Source organism: Thermobia domestica, chromosome 18, assembly GCF_964235325.1.
Source record: "Thermobia domestica chromosome 18, izTheDome1.hap1.1, whole genome shotgun sequence".
Lineage (NCBI taxonomy): Eukaryota > Metazoa > Arthropoda > Insecta > Zygentoma > Lepismatidae > Thermobia > Thermobia domestica.
The window spans coordinates 103,095,951-103,118,149 of NC_137471.1; the positions used below are offsets into that span (position 1 = coordinate 103,095,951).

The window sequence follows — 22,199 nt, forward strand, 5'->3', positions numbered from 1 at the left end:
TACAGATAACGATCACTAAAGTTCATAATTGACTTTTGAGAACAATCTGGCCCTAACTGATATATCGCATCACTACCTTTCCATTTCCAAAATTATCACTGATTTCAAAATGGCGGATTTCAAGGTGCCGCCGAAAGTTCGTGATCTACTCTACCCATTGTAGGTCACATTTTGTCAATATGTGAAACTACCACCGTTTGCATTGTCTATCTTTCACTATTTTCATGATTCAACAGTTTATTTGATGTATTTCAATAACATAGCATATCCCTTCTGCCATCAGTTTTAACGCTCTTCCGTTTCTTACGACGATCAGCCTTTATAAGTTTGCATATTTACATATTTCCACATCCTCTATCAGTCACACTACGTCTCATCCCGCAACTCGATTCATCCATTTGGACCCTTTACTTGTCAGACAATTTCTTATTGATGGAGAAACAGGGAAAAGAATTCTACAATGAGTGACAAGTAACAGTTCCCAAGTGTAACACTCCGATTTTGATAAAATTTAGTAGGTTGATACTACACATAAAATAAACGAATACGTGTCTTTTTAATTTCCGAGGTACAGCTGTTTTAGGGGAAAAAACCCACAACTGACATTTTGAAAGTTGACGCCAGAAACGCAAAAACAAGTGGACCGAAGTGAACGAAATTGTGCACAGATATTGAAAACGTAAAATGAAGAAATACGGGTTTCGTATTTTACTGAAAAAAACGGTTAGGTGGGGCATGGACCCTCCAAATCTTTGATCACGAAATATCAAAAATGCTAATAACAGTATGCCAGAAGTGCCTAAAGAACATGAAGAATTGCAACGAAACTTTGTGTAGTGACAATATGCAAAAAATAAATAATACGTTTTATTTTCTGCGGAAAAACGGTAAATGGTCAAAGGCCCCCACCGAAAATTTTGAGAATTGGCGCCCAAAAGGCAAAAACAAGTGGACCGAAGTGAATGAAATTGTGCACAAATATTGTAGAGGTAAGATGAAGGAATACGTGTTTCGTATTTTCCTGAAAAGAAGAAAACTTTTGGGTGGACCGAGGCGTCTGGTGGCGGAAGGAGTGGACAGAAGCGAATTAAATTGTGTGTAGATATTGGATATGTAAAATAAGACCTGTCGTGTTTCACAAGTGTATCCATCCGGTTTTTCAAATTTGGACGATCAACAGTAAGCACAAACAGTATATATAGAAGTTTATAGTATTTCAGAAGGCACCTTTTAGGCTTACTATATTTTCGTGATCAAATGTTTGGAGGGTCCATGCCCCACCCAGCCGTTTTTTCCAGGAAAATACGAAACCCTTATACCCACATTTTATGTCTACAATATCTGTGCACAATTTCATTCACTTCGGTTCACTTCTTATCTTTGGGGCATAAAATTTCAAAAGTTTGGGGTGGGTTCTTTTGCATCTTGAAACCGTATTTCCGCAGAAAATAAGAAAAAACCGTATTCCTTTTTTTGTGTGTGTGTATTGTCAATACGTAAAGTTTCGTTCCAGTTCTTCATGTCCTTTACACACATTTGACATAGTGTTACTAGCACTTTTCATATTTCGTGATAAAAGATTTGGAGGAGTCCGTGCCCCACCCAACCTTTTTTTCACGAAAATACGAAACACGTATCCTCATTTTACGTGTGTAATATCTGTTCGCATTTTCATTCACTTCAGTTCACTTGTTCTTGCTTTCGTGCGTCAGCTTTCAAAATTTTCCGTGGGGACTTTTGCCCCTAAAATGATTTTCCACAGAACATAAAAACCCGTATTCCTTTATTTTTTGCGTATTGTCCATACACAAAATTATGATGCAATGCTTCATGTCGTTTACACCCATTTGATATAAAGTTACCAGCACTTTTGATATTTCGTGATCAAATGTTTGGAGGAGTCCGTGCCCCACCTAACCCTCAATTACTTTCTACTGCAATTACTTTCAATCGATTGATTAATTGCAATTGATTCTCTTTTAATTAACTGCAATTAACAATCAAGCATTACTTACTTCAGTTGTTAATTGTAATTAACAATTAAATTTACAGATTAATTGTTAATTGTTATTTCAATTGAAATTTGCCCAACACTGTGAATCTTCTCTTCACTGCCCCGATCCGGCCCTTCAAATTCTGTTTTCCTCTTCTATTGAAGCCAGTACTGCCTATTTGGGCAATGTAGAGGATTGCTAGCGGTAAAAGCGATCCATCCGCCGTTCTGTTGGAAAGGGGGGGCTGGTGGAAAGTGCCGTAAAATTTTACGTTGCACCCATAGGAAAATATTTAGATTCGACACTACTAATCTATCTATCTATCTATCTATCTATCTATCTATCTATCTATATATATATATATATATATATATATATATATATATATATATATATATATATATATATATATATATATAATTGAAAAAACACTATGTTAGTTACTCTAAATCTCCCGAACCGCTCCACCGATCTTGATCAAATTTGTAACATGGATGAGTTTCACGGCTGCGCTGGTTTTAGGCTATTCACTTTGTTGGTAGAACTGAGGGGGAGGAGGTGTAAAAATAAATATAACTTAACAACTCCTGAACCACTCGACCGATCTTGATCAAATTTTCAACATAGATGAGGCTCAGACCTGGGATCGTTTTTATAATTAAATTTGACGGAGCAACGTGGGGGCGGAGAAGGAGGGGAGATATATAAAAATCAATTTATATAAGACTGAAAGTGACTATTTTTGTAACTATGAAAGTGACCATTGTATGCGGGCCGGGAGTCACCGAGGGCGGAGAATTGCGAGACATGCAAAAATAATTTAAATTACCGATATTATAAATATACCACATTGACTTGATCCCTACTCTTCCGTTGCAAGCGCTGCTATCGGCTGAAGGAATTCTACTCGCTTTCTCTCGCTTAGCAACAGTTGAACCCTTATTGGCTCAACGCGTGGGTGTGTGAGGGTGTGAGCTTTAGTTCGCATTTTTGCCACGACTGAAGACATTTTGGCAGCACAATAGTGTCAAATCCATAGCTTTCACTGTCGCTGAGATGAATGGTGATACTCCCACAGACGTTGACTTCCAAATACAGCCCCTATCGGCTGCGGGCCAAAGGCGTTGTTTTTTTTTTCAAAATTGGAACCAGAGGATCATAGGGGCTTTTCCCGGGATATGTAAATGTAGTAGAAAATGGCTGATGTTAATGTCACATTTATAGTTTTTGTGGTATCGACTGGAGGCCAGAGGCGTTTTTTTCACAATTCGAACCAAGGGAGTCTCAGGGGGCGTTCACCGGAACATGTAAAAATAGTAGAAAATGACAAATATTTGTGTCGAATCAGGATTGTTCAGATGTATAGTGACATCCCCGATAGTGTTTACGTTCAAATTCAGCCCCCATCGGCCTTCCCAATGAAAACACATGTACATTGTCGGTTATATTTTCACACAAAATATATCCAATTTTAGAAATGTTTCTTAATTGTTCTTCAGTTGTTCAGTTTGTTTACATTGATATTTTATCTGATCAGTGCGAAGAACGGGCATAACGCTAGTACGAAATGGTAAAGTTTTTCTAATGGACCAAATTACAATGAATTCAATTATATAGATAATTATTATAATTATCAATGATAATTATTACCTTGTTGAATTATAGATACTTTTCAGTGGAAAAAGGAATAAAATTTGAAAGTCCCAAATCAAGGTAAATGAAAAAAGTATAAAATTTTCCACATAATTAAGCGTACCGTACAAATTTTATGTCTATTTTACCCACAACTTAATTTTGTTGTGCTCTGAACGCTAAACACAAGCTTCAGCAATTATTATAATAGAAAGCAGTGGATATATAATGCGAAGCACTGTATTTTGTTTCTCAGTTTCTCAACTAATATCGATCGTTTTCGATTACTTTTTACAAATCAACCCACTACGAATTCCCCATACGTAGAAAGTTCTCTCTTCCATAAAAGAGATTTTTTTTTTAAAAAAAAGCAAGGACGCGTTCTGTTTATTTTTAGCTCCATAAATTGATGTCGAGTTTCGTGTCGAGCTGAGTTTGACAAATAGCTCCCTCAATCAGCTCGTTTTAACTCGTTTTGAAATCATGATCTGATTATACTGGAGAAAGAAACCATGAGAAATGTAAGCAGTAATGTGGAATACTTTTAGTGATGCTCACGACAGGGTTGCATTTTGTCTCGTACTTTTAATGCATCTCGAGGGGTACATTTAGTGCATCTCGTCTCGTCTCGATAGCGAAACGACTATAGATTTTTATAACGAGACAGCGTCAAACGCCATGTGCACCGGCGTCATTAACTTGTTCCGCCGCCAACGAATTTCGGGATGGTTTCTTTTGCATAGTTTTGTGCCATTTTGTACGCCTATTCTCACTTTCTGTGCATCACCACAAGTGGGTCAAAATGGGACTACAAATATGGCGGAACAAGTTAATGCTGTTCCGACACCAACGAATTTCGAAGTCGTTTCCTTCACATCGTTTTGTGCGCCTACTTCCACGTTTTGTGCGTCAGGGGAGATGGGTTAACATGAGTCTCCAATGTGGGACAAAAATGACCCACTGTACCGCCACCAACGAATTTCGAGGTCGCTTCTTTCGCATCTTTTAGTGCCAGTTTCTTGCCGCTTTGAGCGTGTATTTTCATGTGTCATGTGTCACTGGAAGTGGGTCAAAATGGGCCTCGAAGGTGGGACAAAATACCCACTGCTCTGCCACTACTGAATTTCGAAGTCCTTCCTTTGTCTGTTTTGTGCCGTTTCGTGCCCCTATTTCGACGTTTTATGTGTCACCGGAAGTGGATCAAAATGAACCTACGAATATAACAAAACAAGTTAATGCCGTTCCGCCACCAACGAATTTCGAGGTCGTTTCCTTCACATCCTTTTGTGCGTGTTTTGTGTGTATGTGCCTATTTCCACGTTTTATGTGTCATAGGAAGTGGATCAAAATGGGCCACCATGGTGGAACAATAATGACCCACAGTTCTTCCACCAACGAATTTCGAGCTGCATTCTTTCGCATCGTTTTGTGTGTGCTTTTTTCGCCGTTTTGTACGCCTATTCCCACGTTTTGTGCGTCAGCAAAAAATGAGCAAATGGGCATACAAATATTTCGCAACAAGTTAATGCTGTTCCGCCACCAACGAATTTCGAGGTCGTTTCCTTCAAATCACCAGTGCCTGTTTTGTGCGCTTTTGTGCGCCTATTTCTACCTTTTGTGCGTCACCGGAAGTGGGTCAAAATGGGCTTCCAAGATGAGACGAAAATGACCAAAAGTTCCGCCACTATCGAATTTCTTGGTCTTTCTTTCGCAACGTTTAGTGCCATTTTTGTGTCGTTTTGTGCGACTATTTCCACGTTTTGTGAATCACTGGAAGAGGGTCAAAATGGGCCTCCAAGGTGGGACGAAAATGACCTACTGTTGCGCCAGTATCGAATTTCTCGGTCCTTACTTTCGCAACGTTTAGTGCCATTTTTGTGTCGTTTTGTGCGACTATTTCCACGTTTTGTGAGTCATCGCAAATGGGTCAATGTTATCCTATAAATATGGCGGAACAAGTTAATGCAGTTCCGTCAGGAACGATTTCGAGGTCGTTTCCTTCACATCCTCTTGTGCGTGTTTTCTACCGTTTTTAAATCTATTTCCATGTTTTGTAAACCAATGGTAGTGGGTCAAAATCGGCATTCAATCTTAGTAGAAAAATGACCCACTTTCCCACCAGTATCGAATTTCAAGGTCGCTTCTTTCCCATTGTTTAGTTCATGTTTTGGTCCGTTTCTGCGCATTTTTCACGTTTTGTGCGCCAACGAAAGTGGGTCAAAGAGGACCACAAATATGTCAGAAAAACACATTTTCATCCCACTTTCAAGGCCCATTTTGACCCACTTTCACTGATGCAGAAAGCAACAAAATCAGGTATAAAAAATGTGAAGGAAACGACCTCGATATTCGATGGTGACGGAACAGCATAAGTTTATTCCGCTATACTTGTAGGCCATTTTGACCCATTTTCGTTGTCGCACTAAAATGGAAATAGGCGTACAAAACGGTACAAAACAGGCACTATACGTTGCGAAAGAAACGACCTCCAAATTCGATAGTGGCGGAACAATGCTCTTTTTCCTCACACCTTGATGGTCCATTTTGACGCATTTGTGGTGCTGCTTAAAACGTGGAAGTAGGCGAACAGAACGGTAAAAAATACACACTAAACGATGTGAAGGAAACGTTCTCCAAATTCGTTGGTGGCGGAGCAGCATTAACTTGTTTCGTTATATTCGTAGCACCTTTTTGATCCGCTTCCGGTGACGCAAGAAAACGTACTAAACAGGCGCTAAACAATGCGAAAGAAACGACTTCGAAATTCGATAGTGGCGGAACAGTGAGCCATTTAACTCCTACTTTAAAGGCCCGTTTAACTCACCTCAGGTGATGTACAAGACGAGAAATAGCTGCAGAAAACTTTTAAAAAGGCACTAAATGATGCGAAAGAAACAACCTAGAAATTCGATAGTGTCGGAACAGTGGGTCATTTTCGTCACACCTTGGAGACCCATTTTGACACACTTCTGGTGGCGCACAAAAGGTGGAAATAGGGGCACGAAACAGCATGAAACAGGCACTAGTCGATGCGAATGGAAGGACCTCGAAATTCGGTAGTGGCGAAGCAGTGAGTCATTTAACTCCCACTTTGAAGGCCCGTTAGTGGCGAAGCAGTGAGTCATTTAACTCCCACTTTGAAGGCCCGTTTAACTCACTTCCGGTGACGCACAAGACGAGGAAGTATGCGCAGAAAACTTTTTAAAAAATGGGTACTAAACGATGCAAAAGAAACGACATAGAAATTCGATAGTGGCGGAACAGTGGGTCCTTTACGTCCCACCTTCGAGGCCCATTTTGATTTTATTCCAGTGACGCACAAACTAAGAACTGCACGGTCTAATTTTGTAAGCCAAAGTAGAAGCCCAACCGGGAGAGTGATGTCAACCGACTTACCGGTTCAACTGAGCGAACAGCTTGTGCTGGTTTGGTTGGGATGACCCATCGGCTGGGCTTAAGTGAGCCGATGGCTTGAGCCGGTTTGGTAGGGACGAGTCATCGACTCGGCTCGATTGAAGACAATGGCTCGAACCAGCTCCGTTGAAACGAGTCCATCGGCTGGGTTCGAGTCAGATCAACTGAGCTGATGGTTGGGGTAAGCAATCAGCTCGGTTCGGTTCGGCTCGGGTGAGCCATCGGCTCGAACTGGCTCGGTTAGGTGAGCTGTTGGTTCGGCTCACTTCTCGGTTCGACTCAATAAGTGAATGAGCTGACAGCGAGCCGCTTGAGTCGTTGACAACCCTAAACCCAGGTCGAGCAGTTTTGAACAAGTTTGGCTGGAGTCCTATAAGTTTTAACAGTTATTGGTTCGAGCCCGAACACTTGCTTCTCCTGAACTCAAATCTAGAACCTCGTGACCGATGCCCTTGCCTCCTGAAGATTTCTTGACGACCGAGATCGACAGTCAACTAATTTTTAGTATTCAGATGCAAACTACCTATATTCCATGCTTATACACGGTGTTATAATAATTAGTTATAGTAGTAGTAGTAGTATCATTGATAGTTAGATTGTCTATGTATGATATTTGAAGTGAGTAGTACTTGGAACTACACAAAGGATTTAGCTTGAATTGGCTCGTTTTGGCTCGACTCGACTCGAAAGTCGTTCCGAATTCGAGTTGAGTTGGGGATTTTTTCGAGCCGAGTTCTCGAGTCGAGCTCAAAGATGTCTGCTTCAAGTCGAGTCGAGTTTTAAAGAAACCTCGCTCGAACTCGCTTTGTCCATCCCTATTGTATGCATGACGGGCGTATAGAGTTCTTTCGAGGGGGATAGAACCATAAACATAATATATTTAAAAAATACTGAGTTTCACGGCTTTCTTCCCATGGGGCGAAGGGATGTTAGTTATCCAGTATTTCTTATAAGTGCCTTACTTGAAATACGTAAAACAGTAACAAGTGGACAACACAATACACAACATCTTATCTTCAGTTTTAATTGCTAATTTCAATTGCAATTAACAATTAAAAGTTTCAATTGTCAATTGCAATTAACAAATGTTTCAATTGCACCCTTTGCGATTGACAATTAACAATTAAAATTTCAATTGCTTGGTGACCAATTAATAATTAACAATTGACGAAAATTTAATTGCAAATTTTAGGATTGAATTCAATTGCAATTGAAATTAATTGACAATTACAAATTGAAATCAATTGCAACTGAAATCAATTGCAATTAATTTTCAGAACAATTACTTTCAATTGATTGATTAATTGCAATCGATTTCAATTGATTTTGCCCAACACTGAGCTACACAACACTAGCCGACGTGACGACCACCATGATCTCGCATCATGTAGTCAATTTTTTTATGTTCAATGGAGACCTTCGTACGAATTTTGAATTGCAGAGGAAGGTAGGTTGTATGCATTAACATTACAAATGTATGAGCATACTGGTGTTGAAATTTGAAAGACGTTTAGGCCAAATTGAATTCAGTGAGTGATTGTATTTCCTTTTTAGGAGCTTTGGCAGCTTGCCGTCACCCAAACTGCCGCTCGGAGCGTTTGTCCCTTGCCCCTAGATCTGGCACTGATTATTGGAGATGACTGTGATCTGAACTGTGATCATGGCTTTGTTATAAACAATAATACAGCAAGAAACTAAAACGTAAATATAGTGAGGATAATAACAATTTGCTGAGTGTGCGAGCAGTTTTTCTTTTTTTCCTCAGCTGATCTAATAGCAACTGTGCCGAACTCAGAGCACGTACAAAAGAATTGGGAACGCCACACGCGAGCCCGCCTGAAACAAATACGAGCTGAAACTTCTGAGTAATTCTCTCAACCTACATTCAAGGTTTATTTATAATGACAAACATTATATTGTATATTTTGCGTTGAACTTCGCTTACAATATTTTGTTCTTCTCTCCAAGATTCTCCTCTTATTTTCTTTCTCTTAGTTGATAAAAACAAACGAAGTTTTTTCACTTATTCGTGGCATGATTTTTTTTTCACACAGGTACTGAACTTTGAATTTAGCACTTAAGAGTAGCAGAAACATACAAGATTGATATTCCTCCATGAGACCAAATCCACTCATCACTGAGTTCTGTTGCCCGCCACTAGATGGCAATATAAGATGCAGTTACGAAAAACAAACGAAACAATAATGATTTGAATTCCACTAATTTCACTTACAGATGTTAACCTATTACGTTAGTACTGTATCATATGTTTTCCTAAGATAATGTAATTTGTCCTTAGTTTTTTCGTTTCTCTCAATTTCCAAGCAGAAAAATGCTTTTGATTTTCACTAGCTCATTCTTCTTTCTATTTAAATAATATTAAATTTGCGTACCAAATAAATTAATTTTCACTAAGAAACAGACAACCTAATAATTGCACAGAAGAAATCAGTACAATCATAATCTCGTTTCGGCTCAGAAAGTGGAATAGTTTCCTATATAAATCAATGGGGAACATTTTAGAAATGGCAGCGGTATACAGTCCTCTCTAATAGAAATTGTCGCCGATCATTAGAAAGTTAATATGGGAGAACTATGAAATAAAGTAAACAGACACGCCTCATTTTGTTATAAAATTACATGGTGACTGCATTTTATCTAATCAAAAGTCATCATCAAAAATACACGATTAAAGAAGCTCTGATTGGCCAAATTAATAAAACCTCAGCAATTTATCCCTCTAGAGCCGAATTTTTCTTCGTCGCCACCGTGGGGAATACGGGTTTCTTATTCTCCTGAAAAAAAAAAGCGTTTAAGTGGGACACGACACCTCCAAAACTTTGATCGTGAATTATCAAAAGTGCTAATTACAGTATGTCAGAAATGCTTGATGGACATAAAAAATTGGAACGACGCATTGTGTAGGGACAATACCCAAAAAATAAACCAATACTTTTTATATTTTCTGCGGAAAAACGGTCTTAGGGGGCAAAAGCAAGCACCCACAATTTTGGAAGTTGAGGCCCGAAAGGCCGGAGGAAGTGAACCGAAGTGAATGAAATTGTGCACAGATATTATAGACATAAAATGAGGGAATACTGGTTTCTTATTTTCCTGAAGAAAAAAAGGTTTAGGTGAGATCCAGACCCCTCCAAAACTTAGATCGTGAAATATCAAAAGTGCTAATAACAATATGTCAGAAGTGCTTGAAGGAACGATATATTTTGTAGGCACAATACGCAAAAAATAAACGAATATGTTTTTTTATTTTCTGCGGAGAAACGATTTACGGGCCCAAAAGCCCCTACCGAAAAAAATTGAAATATGAGGCTCAAAAGGCAAGAAGAAGTGCACCGAATTGAATGACATTGTGCACATATATTGTAGACGTAAAAAGAAATAATTAGGTTTCGTATTTTCCTATTTAAAAACGGTTGCTTGAGTCATGAACCTTTTAAACCGTTGATTACGAAATATCAAAAGTGGAAATAAGCATACGTCAGAAGTTCGTAAAGAATATGGAGAATTGCAACGAAACTTCGTATAGGGAAATTTGCAAAACAATAAATTAAACGTGTTTTAATATTGGCGGAAAAAGTGTTGCGGCCTAGGCCCCATCAGAAAAAAGTAAATATTACCGTAATAGCGCAGGAAGGAGTAAGCAAATGAAATTGAGTGTAGATATTATGTAGTCCCTATGTAAAATAAGCCATTTCCTGTTTTTCAAGTGCTTCTATCCGTTTTGCTTCAAATTTGGCAGATCAACAGCAAACTGAACAGAAGTCAACACGTGTTCTTGTTTATGCGCAAAAACTTTGTAAGGGTTAAAAGATCCTCCTGAAATACTATAAAATACATTATACTGTTTGTGCTTGTGGTCGATCTGCCAAATTTGTAATAATCGAATGGAGACACGACACTTGTGAAACACGAAAGGCCATATTTTACATATCCAATATCTACATACAATTTCATTCGCTTCGGTCCACTCCTCCCGCTACTCAACGCCTTGGTCCACTCAACATTTTTTTCTTCAGGAAAATACGAAACACGTATTCTCTCGTCTTACCTTTACAATATTTGTGTAATTTCATTCACTTCGGTCCACTTCTTCTCGCCTCTTCGGTCAAATTCCAAAATATTGAACGGAGACTCTCGCCCACAAAAACCGTTTTCCCGCGAAAATTAAAAAATGTATTCGTTTATTTTTAGACTATTGTTTATACAAAAAATTTCGTTGCAATTTTTCATGTCCTTCACACAGATCTGACACACTGTTACTAGTACTTTTGATATTTTAAGATGAAAAGTTTGGAGGGATCCGTGCCCCACCGAGCCGATTTTTTTCGAGGAAAATACGAAACCCGCATTCCATCATTTTACGTCTACAATATCTGTGCACAATTTCATTCACTTCGGTTTACTTCTTCTTTCCTTTCGATCGTCAACATTTAAAATTTGGGTGGGGGCTTTTGCCCCTAAAACCTTTTTACTGCAGAACATAAAAAAACCCGTATTCATTTATTTTTTTCGTGCTGTCCATACACGAAGTTACATTGCAATTCTTCATACCATTTAAATACATCTGACACACTGTTACTAGCGCTTTTGATATTTCATGATCAAAGGTTTGGAGGCGTCCGTGCCTCACCCAGCCGGTTTTTCCAGGAAAATACGAAACAGGTATACCCTCATTTTACGTCTAAAATATCTGTGTAAAAATTCATTCCCATCGGTTCATTTGTTTTTGCCTCTCGGGCGTTAAGTTTCAAGATTTTGGGTGGGAGGTTTTGCTCCCTAAAACCGTTTTTCCGCAGAAAATAAAAAAACCGTATTCGTTTATTTTTTGCGTATACGTAAAATTATGTTGCAATTTTTCATGTCCTTTACATACATCTGACTTACTGTTACTAGCACTTTTGATATTTCGTGATCAAATGTTTGGAGGGGTCCATGCCCCACCCAACCGTTTTTCTTAGGAAAATACGAAAGCGTATTCCTTCATTTTACGTCTGCAATATCTGTGCAGAATTTCATTTACTTCGGTTCAGTTGTTCTTGTCTTTCGGGTGTCAAGTTTCAAAAATTTTGGTCGGGCTTTTATATTAAACGTTTACATTATGTAACTTTTTCTTTTTTATGAGATTCTTTTTGGGGGGAAGAGAGAAATGCTTTTTTTCTGGTATCTCTTTTTTGCCATTCATCTTGTTTGAACTGTTTAAGTAAGATAATTTTGTAACTTTTGATGTCATTTAATTCCGTCACGATAATAAAATTGTCATCCTTAACAATTTGTTTTATTCTCTTATTTGCAGCTTGCTACATTGATATATTCGTTACAAAATTGAGGTTTGGTCCAACGCCTTTCGAATTCGCAACCAACGCAACCGCCGAGCTTTTTGGGTTGCCTGATATTGCAGGAAAAGGAGAATCGCAGATGGTAATGCACTTTTGGAGTCGTGTATACAATAGGAATATTGGAGAAGGATACAAGCATATTATTTGAAGTGCGGGGATTAAAGCAGTCCCAGCCCTTCCAGGGACCGCCGCACCGAGTCAAGGCTTTTCGAAGTCTGTACTTCTTGAATATTAAATTTATACAATGTAACGTTTATCATGCCGTCAAGTATAGGAGACTTAGTGGTGGCTGAAATTCCGCTCAAGTTGTTTTTTCTCAGATGCCAGTAGATGTGGGACGGTACCTTTACAGCAGGCGAAACGGTTGTTTCTAATTCATTCTATTCTATTAAGTGTAAGGAATATAATCTGTCTCTAGACTTCAGATAGTATATTTAGGGTGCAGAGTCAATCATGCAAATAGAAACAGAGAAATAATTGACAAAAGTAAAAGTGGCTTATGCTGCAAATTATTTTAGAAATTATTGTAAATAAAGCATAAATTCATCAGTCATGTACTTCGTATTAAAATAAAGATAAAAATGACGTCATTTTTAATTAGCCCTAATGCGAAATGAATTTCTCTTCCCACCTCCCGTATTAAATCAATGTCATATTCATATTCATATACAAAATATTAGATTAATTAAATATCAGAACTCGATACACTCCACGTAGATATAATAAAGGTACAATTTCTGTATTAGAAATGACAAATTTCCAATTTGAAAAATGTTGACAAAATTATTGATACACAAGCATATGTCCTATAGCATAGTGGAGTAGATCAAGGAAACGAACATGTGAAAAGTGTTGTTACTATCAACATTTTCTATTGTATGACGAAGCCGTGATAGAGTACTTAAGGTAGAAAATAAATAAATAAAATTTATCTAGCTTTACATACCCCTTTAGATTAAAAGGAACGACTGAATGAAGAAAGTGAATTATTATGAAGAGTATTGGGTTGAAAGTGTAGGAGCGCCTGAATAAACCCGTGGACACCGTGTTGACAGCCACAAATTCGCATGGCCTGGGATGGAATCAGTCTGCTTTCACACCAGAGGTGAATACTCTACCACAGAGCTACCTTATCACTTCCCTCAGAAATCAATACGAATCATTATATGATATATAAGGTGATAATTATTATATGATATTGATAAGTACTGGGGAGGTGTTTACACCACTTACGCAAAACTTATCGTGGGTACGCTATTGATAATAAAACATGCAAGCAAATGAAAATATCTTTAAGAGTAACAAGAAAATTAATCGTTCTGAGAGGAATTGGCAAGCTACTTGTCCCGCCAAACAGCAGAACGTATTTCTTTTTTCGTTTGCCTTGACTCCATATACATTCATTTATTTATATTTCTATTTGAATCATTCTACAAAAGTGGTGGAAGATAATTTGTCAATGAAGGGTGGGAACGATCGAGTCAATGCTCTTTGGGATGTCGATTTACTACACGTGTCCAACGCTCGCTCCTGAAAGAACTCGTACAATTTAACGTGCGCCCACAATACCGACTATTCTAAGAGGTACCTCTGACTGTGCAGAAAAGTCGCCCAGATGAATTTGATATATCAATTCTGTGGGTGCGGTAAACCATCGTTTGTCCTCTTGGTTTAGAAAGGGAATACAGTTTTTCTCTTCATAATGTCATTATCGATGATACAAATAATAATAATAATAATAATAATAATAATAATAATAATAATAATAATAATAATAATAGAAGAACATTTATAAACATATCTGAATACTAAAAATGATATTTGTTTACTGGTTAACTGCCAACTTCGATCGTCGGGAAGTCTAGGAGGTAAGGAAGGACATCGTTCACGAGGTTCTGGGTTTGAGTTCCGGAGCAGCAACTATTCGCGCTCGAGCCAAAAATTGTTAAAAGTTATAAGATGTCAGCCAAACATGTTAAAAATTGATCGTCCTGGGTTTAGGGTTGTCAATGACTTGAGCTGTTCGGCTCACAGCTCATTCACTATCTAGCCGAACCCAGAAGTGAGCCTAACCAACAGCTCATCCAACCGAGTCGGCTCGAACCCTCAAAAGTTGATGTCAAAAGTTTGCTTTCAAAAGGTTTTAATGTGCTTTCTTATATTAGCGTAAGAGTCTATGTGTCGCACCCACATAGCACTACAGGCAAAATAATTGTTTTATAATTTGTCATTAAATCCTTAGATAGTGCCTTGATTTGTTAACATTTTCATTTGAGAAAATATACACCAATGACAATTAACCCACTTGGACTTTGCTGTTCTGTTGGATAAGTATCAATTTGGGAAACAACGATACTCTGAGGTTCTCTCAGGTTTCACAGCGTTAGCGTGAACATTCATAAATGATCATAAATATATTTGACTAGAGATTGGGTAATTTTGAATAATATGTGCACATTAAAAACAAAATGATAAAATATTTCATTGTCTAGAGTTCAATCAGTTGGTTAAGCTACTTTTAAAATGTAACACGTTACTTTGTCATCAACTTTCCTTATATACAGTACATGACGCAAATTATACAAGTTGATAGTTGTTGCTAATATCATTTACACTCAAGGAATGCTACCTCTTCCCTGCCAAATGGCGAATATACTTGCAATCTATAATGCGGTCTCGGGTCTATTCTTGGCGAGTTTGCTTGCCTCAGTTTCAACAAGCTAACTAACTAACTAAGTCTGTGGCCTATGGAACCCGGAGATTCAATGCCGCGTTCACAAAAGCTCTCCACTGACTTCTATCCTTAGCTAACTGCATCCAGTTTCTACTTTGTATTCCAATCTCTGCGAGGTCCATCTTAATATTGTCCTCCCATCTGCGCCTAGGTCTTCCTAATGGTCGTTTTCCGATTGGTCTTCCAGTCAAGACTTTGAAAGCGTTTCTACTTTCTTCCATTCTAGCTACATGACCCGCCCACTTAAGCCTCCTAGACTTGACGTCCCTAACAATAATGGGTAAACCATATAAATTATGTAGTTCCTCGTTATGAAGTTTCCGCCATTCTTCATTCCCATTCCTCTTAGGTCAGAATATTCGTCTCAGGATCTTGTTCTCAAATACTTTCAGTCTATGTTCTACCCTCAGAGTAAGTGACCATGTTTCGCAACCATACAGAACAACAGGCATGATTATCGTTTTGTATATTTTAAGCTTGAAATTAGAAGCTTTTAAGCTTTGACAGAATTCGCGACGACAAGAGATTTTGAACCGAATAGTAACACGAATTCCCTGCTTTTAGTCGACATTTAATTTCTCAGTGAATATGATTTTCCTCTGTTAATATTGATCCTAGATATTTGAAAGTATCCACTTTATCAAAAGTATTATTTAATATTTTAACGCATCCATAATTTGCTGTATTACGGTCCCGACGCACTTCCATGTATTTAGTTTTCTCTGCATTTACTTCTAAACCCATGTCCCTGCAAGTGTTTAATAAGATCTTTGCATTTCTTTCTATTGTTCTTCTATCATCCCCTACTAAATTTACATCATCAGCATATGTCATAACCTGGTGAATACCATTCAACTGTAGGCCCTGGTTGCTATCTTTGATTTTCCTTATAGCGTATTCCAGAACGAAGTTAAATAATAATGGCGACAACACATCTCCTTGTTTCAGGCCATTTTCGACGTGAAAGCTCGTGGACAAAAATTTTCCTACCCGAATTTTCCTTTGGGATTCATTTAAACATATCTTAATTAATGTATAACATGTTTCAACAAGCAAATTTATTTAGGAGCAAATTTATTATTTTTTCAGTTGATTTTATGTATGCATAGAATGCTTTTAAAGTTAAGGAGATGATTTAGAGTACCAGGGTCGTAGCGAAAGGAGAGTCCAGGAACCCATCGCCCCACCCACCTGAACCAATGGAAACTTTTAAACACTGGTTCAATCCATTTATTTTTCAAGATAGTTATACACAGGGGTAAAAGTGAGGGGGAACATGAGGGACGCCGTCCCTCCACCTCCAGAAAATATCAGTGGGTTCCCCCACTTTCCAAAATAATTACAATGGTAAAGATAGACATGGGAGACGGCGAAATGCCATGCGTCCCGCTACTTTCCAGATCCACTTTACAACTGGTTATACAAGAAATGTATTGAGTTCTGACTGTACAAGAACTTAGATTTGTAATAATCTTATACATAGTCAAACCAAGGATTTATTTAAACGAGAACCAGATACAAGAAACCCATTGAGCCAGATATACAGTAATTTCCTAAAGCGATATCTCACCTCTAGCGAACAAAATTCGTTCCATTTGGTCGTGTTGTATGATCTGTGCAGACTGTAATGGTGCAATTGGTTTAAATGGGTCAGCTCAAGGCTTGTTCACTACAGAGCTGAGATCAGAATGACCGCTCACATGTCACGCCTACCGAGCCGGTGCTTCTCCTGAGCCGAACCGAACCGAGCTGGTTGCTCACCCAACCCGAGCCCGCTCGAGTCAATGGCTCATCCAACCGAGCCAGCTCGAGGTGTTCACTCAGTTGAACCGGCTCAAGCCAGTTGATATCATAACCTGGGTTGGGCTTGTGTTTGGGCTCAAAAATTCGACCGTGCAAGTCTCAACTTTGATGGTAAGAATTACAGTATATTGTTGTTGTGCTCACGACATTTGAGGCTGTCTCATTATAAAAATCTATTGTCGTCTCATTATCGAGACGAGACGAGATGCGAGCTGTGTCTCCTCTCATGAGCAACACTAAAAATATTCCACATTATTGCTTACATTTCTCATGGCTTTCGCTTTCCAGTCTAATCAGGCCATGATTTCAAAACGAGTTAAAACGAGCTAAACGAGCGAGCCATTTATCAAACTCGACTCGACTCGAAACTCGACCTCAAAAACAGTGACTCGGCTCGGAACTCGACTCGAGAAAGTTACCTTTGACTCGATTCGTAACTCGACTCGAATTCGAGTCGAGTCTAGTTTTAGCTCGACTCGTGCCCATCCCTAGGCCTGCCACCAATTAACCCAGTGACACTGAAAAGTGTTGATTCGACAATAATATCGGTCGTTTTCGATTATTTTTAGATGTCACTATTTCACCCCCGAATGCTAATGGGAGCTAACATTGGACTTAAATGGCAACGATTTACATCAGCGACCCCGAAAACTTTAAAATCGACACTCATTTCAATCGTTTTCGATCATTTTTATGTCACCCTCACCTACTCTCCCTAGGTGCGTCAAGTGGATCTTACCCCTACAATACTGTTTTCCGGAATGTATTGCTTCAAGTTTGAGTATTGAATTTGCTAGATTGAAAGCCTACCATAGTTTCACACTGTGAAACGAAAATAATTTATTATTGTTATCCCACTCTATTAACCTATAAAAGTACTGTATTATGTATTTATACATTTAATTTTATTTTCGCTTATTTTCTTTGGTACAGGTGCAGAATGCCACCCTCCCGAAGTGAGACGTCATTCAGGATATTATTTTCCATCAAATATTTCGTCATTGAATACATTTAGTAATGTTTCTTACTATTGTGATAATGGTTTCAAACTGTTTGGTCCGCGGTATAGAACATGCCAATCGGATGGCACGTGGTCTGACGTGGCTCCAGTATGTGGTAAGTTGATTTCTAGTATAGCAGAGGGTTGTGTTGCATGACAAAAAGAGAAAAAGTGAATTAAGTTCACATTCTGTAAGTCAAACGTTATTCATTATGAAATTTTTCAATTAATATTTTGTCAGAAATTATACTGACAGTGCTTGTCATTAATTTTCTACCGCTAACGAAGAACAGAGAATCTAATATTAGCTAAAATTGGACCATTAAATTATTGGATCTTATAAATAGTAGCTCATTATGTCGCTTTCCTTAAAATTCAAAGATAAAAATTAAGGCTTACTTGAAATATAGTATATTACCTAGGGAAATTCAAATCTTTGCATAATACTCAAATAAGGCAAGGACATAAATAAGGCATGTGATTGTGTCTTTTAGCTTGTTCTGGATCTGATGGATTGTCCCCAAGAATAATGAGTGAAAACTTGATGTATTCGTCAAATTCTTATGAGAGTGCGTGAGCACATTATTCCGTTACTTGATTACTAAACTAGCCTTGATATTTATGTAGCCTATATATTAATAGTGTTCTGCGTATATTAAAAGTACATTATCATTATATACAGGGTAGATCATTTATCTTAATATGCCCTTGTAACTTTGAAATTGATAGAGAGAATACGCTTAAATTAAGTACTATGCATATATCGGAAGGGGGCACTGTAGGACAGTTTGTAATACTACTAGGAGTAGCCAACCTAACATAGTTATATTTTTTTTCAAATGCCACTATGTCGGGTTATTGCAGATTTCAATCCTATGAGTTAAATGAAAGCTTATAACAGTATATTTTTATGTAGTGTTGCAAACTGAGTAGTCTATAAGAGAAATGTAAAGAAAGAGGGGGAGGTAAATTTGATTGTTATATACAAAAAAAGGTCATAAAGCCTTTTGTTATTGTAGATAGAGAAGAATAGGGTATCATAAAAGTTATTGTTAATGTATATGTTGAAGAACAGGGTATCATAAAAGTAATTGTTAATGTATATGTTAAAGAATAGGCTATAATAAACCTGCTGTTAGGGGTAAAATAAAAATCCTTTGTCGGGGTATGAACAAAGAGAATAATGGAAGGGGGTGGGAAAAACTCATATGTTAGATTTTGATGATAAAGAAATAGTGGAAGGAGATGAAAGAAAGATATTTTGTTAGAGCGCAGCTATTTGCTTTAGGTGTTTTATTAAAAAGGAAGCGGGTTTTCTTTGTATGATATGAGAAAATTTTTAATGTAAGCAAATACATTCCGAAATGCTTGCACCGATGTAATAAAATTATTGATTACTATCGTATCATATTCCTTTGATGTATATGAAAAACAGCACATGTACTTACCGTACGTATACCTTGAATTCACAGAAAACACTATACGTTTTAACAATGTTAACATTTTGGAAGGCGGGAAAATCTTGTTTGAGCAAGCACACTGGCGGCCGGTCCCGGAAACGCGTTGCGGGGTGAGCGGTGCATGCGTGGACGCGCGAACGGAAAAATACGCGCAGGCATGCGCGGACGTATGACCCTTGTGGAAAAAATATCATTATTGTGAACGCATCACGTGATTCACTTCGTCAACATAGATTCTTCTTTAAATACTTTACTTTGAAAAATATAAAGTATCGTTGTAACTGACACCAGAAGAAGCAATTATTCAGCGCGAGATTGTGGCAGCCAACGAATTTGAGTGGAACTCCGATGTTTCATGCAGTGACACTGAGGAAATAATTTATACTTCCGATGATGATGATGATGATGAAGTTGTCTCTCATTATACACATCAATCAGAAGTAGGAGCTGAAGATAACGAATCTTTCCAAAATTAAAATTGGAAGAAAAATCTTTAAGTTTTACGTCCCACGATTATACCAGTTAGACTAAAGGAGACGGTGATGATGAGAGATGAGTGAAATGGTGGAATGAAGAAAGTGGGAGGAAACGGGAGAACCCCGAGTAAACCCACGAGCACGGAAAATTGGAAGAAGATGAAGCATATACAATCAGTGATTCTTCAGAATCTCGCGAGGATTCCCCATCATCATTAAGTAATTTACAAAACATTACGTGCCCATGTACTCCCATGCGCAAAAAAAAAAAAAAAAAAAAAAAAAATGCGCGTATACTGTAACTCAAGATTTTTCGCATTTATTCCATTTTCCTTACGTTTATGGGTAAAATTCAGTTATTAGTATGTGGAGATAATAGAAAGCAATCCATCTAAGGAGATATTTCCAAAAAATATAATAAAATAATAAAAATATAAGCAAAAAACAAAATTATGCTCGATTTTGTGTATACTGGCAACGATGATTTCTAGGGATTTTTCAGTAGCAGATCACAATTGCGGAGGCAATTCAGTAGGGGAGTCGAGGAGTTGGATCAAGAAACTGGATACTAGAGTAAAATGTTGCATTTATTGGTTAAAACCTAGTGTGTAGATTGCCTGCCAAATATAAATTAGCTTCTGTAACTAAGATGTCGTACAAAAATATAGAATTAAACAGAAAAACTCTTATCTTCAGGTTTGAAGCGATACGGACCATGGTTATGAAGATTATTTCTTTAAAAAAAGGAGCAAACACCACGTAGCCTCCGTGGTTCGGTGGGTAGAGTAGCGGAGTCGTAGTTATTTTATTATTTTGACACCACATCGAATTCCATCCCATCCCATCCCGTTTCTTTTTCTTCTTCTTCTTCTTCTATTCTTTTACAAAACATTATAATTTTCATGTTAATAAGAACCGAAGCAATATAATAAGGACAACTTACTGATATTTTGCTGTAATGACGTATTTATCCAGGATTAGAGAACTATTGTTAATAGTTATTGTTTTCTGTTCATGCTGTTGTATAGTTTCTCTCATCCTGTTTTCTTGGGGAAAAACAATTTTGTCTCCAACGAAGTGTGAAGGATACATACGGACATAAAAAGATATCTTAGTACCAAACGTGATTTATCGTGATGAAGTGGGCTAGTTTGCCATTATTAAAAAAAAAAGTTGGCTTTTCTTTAGGTTTTAGCTAAAAAAAATATTTTTTTCTTTATAAGACTATATTTTATGAGGCAAGGTGTGTGATCATACCCACAAATTTAGCTAGGGAGTGAAAGATAATTGTTTATACAAACATTTTACAGGTTTAGGTGCGTGAAACACCAATACACCATGGTTTCGCTTATCCGACCATCCTTTGTTCCACATACCGTATGATCCGATATATCATTGCAAATAGCACCAATCGGCAAGAAGATCTGCAAGTTGTGGTCTTAATCTATTTCTCATGCTGTGGAGTCTATCGCCTATCGCACCCGTCTACACCTTGACTCATACGTCTATCATTTAGTGCAGACACGTATCCAGGTTTTCTATTCGGAGGAGGCCCAACACGTATCCTCGTAAGCACGTAATTCTAATCTTTTTAAATAATAATAATAATAATAATAATAATAATAATAATAATAATAATAATAATAATAATAATAATATAATAATAATAATAATAATAATGCAACAGTTCTGTACTTCTCTTAAACTTTTACCTACTTTTCATTTATAAACCGGTTTATTTTGGAAACTGCATTATAGCACAAACAAAATGAAACATATTTTCGAGAGAAATGCAACTAAAGAAAACTGTCTGCTACGTATATCACATAACAAAAATAGCAAGAAGACATGGAGTGTACCGTTCTAATATATTAAAGGTAAAAACAGAACGGAAACGAAATGTTAATCCTATTTAAAACTGTTCTTTAATTCCACCTGGTTATTGGCGTATTTACGATTTTGTTTCGGGAGGGGTTGTGCTAACTTTCGGGGGGACTTTGCCAGGAAATGTGAAAATTCTGCAAGATATTTCATTTAGTTTACTATACTAAGTAAGATTTCGTGGGGGCTTAAGCCCGGAAGCCACCCCACTTAATACGCCACTGCACCTGGTATAATGGCATTATGGTATATTCTTAGAATTATAACAAGACAACAGCACATTGCCCAAAGTTTGGACACTGACTACTAGTAAACTGATATAAAAGAACCTCAAAAGGGTAAAGGCAAGTTTATTAAAAAGTGCTTGAGTTTCGGAGAGAGACAGCTCTCAGGCTCTCACGCTGGATACGTCCCTGATTCAGTGCAGTGCAATTATTTGTTATAAAAC

At 37.6% G+C, this 22,199-nt stretch overlaps 1 protein-coding gene across 3 annotated transcripts in view; it reads left to right on the plus strand.

The window, feature by feature from the left end:
* Positions 1-22,199, plus strand: part of LOC145676206 (uncharacterized) — a 631,920-nt gene that overhangs the window by 116,898 nt on the left and 492,823 nt on the right. For all 3 annotated transcript variants that reach the window (XM_081747127.1, XM_081747126.1, XM_081747125.1), the window contains exon 2: positions 17,868-18,050. In XM_081747127.1, the coding sequence (XP_081603253.1) occupies positions 17,868-18,050 (183 nt within the window). The remainder of the gene's footprint in view (positions 1-17,867; positions 18,051-22,199) is intronic.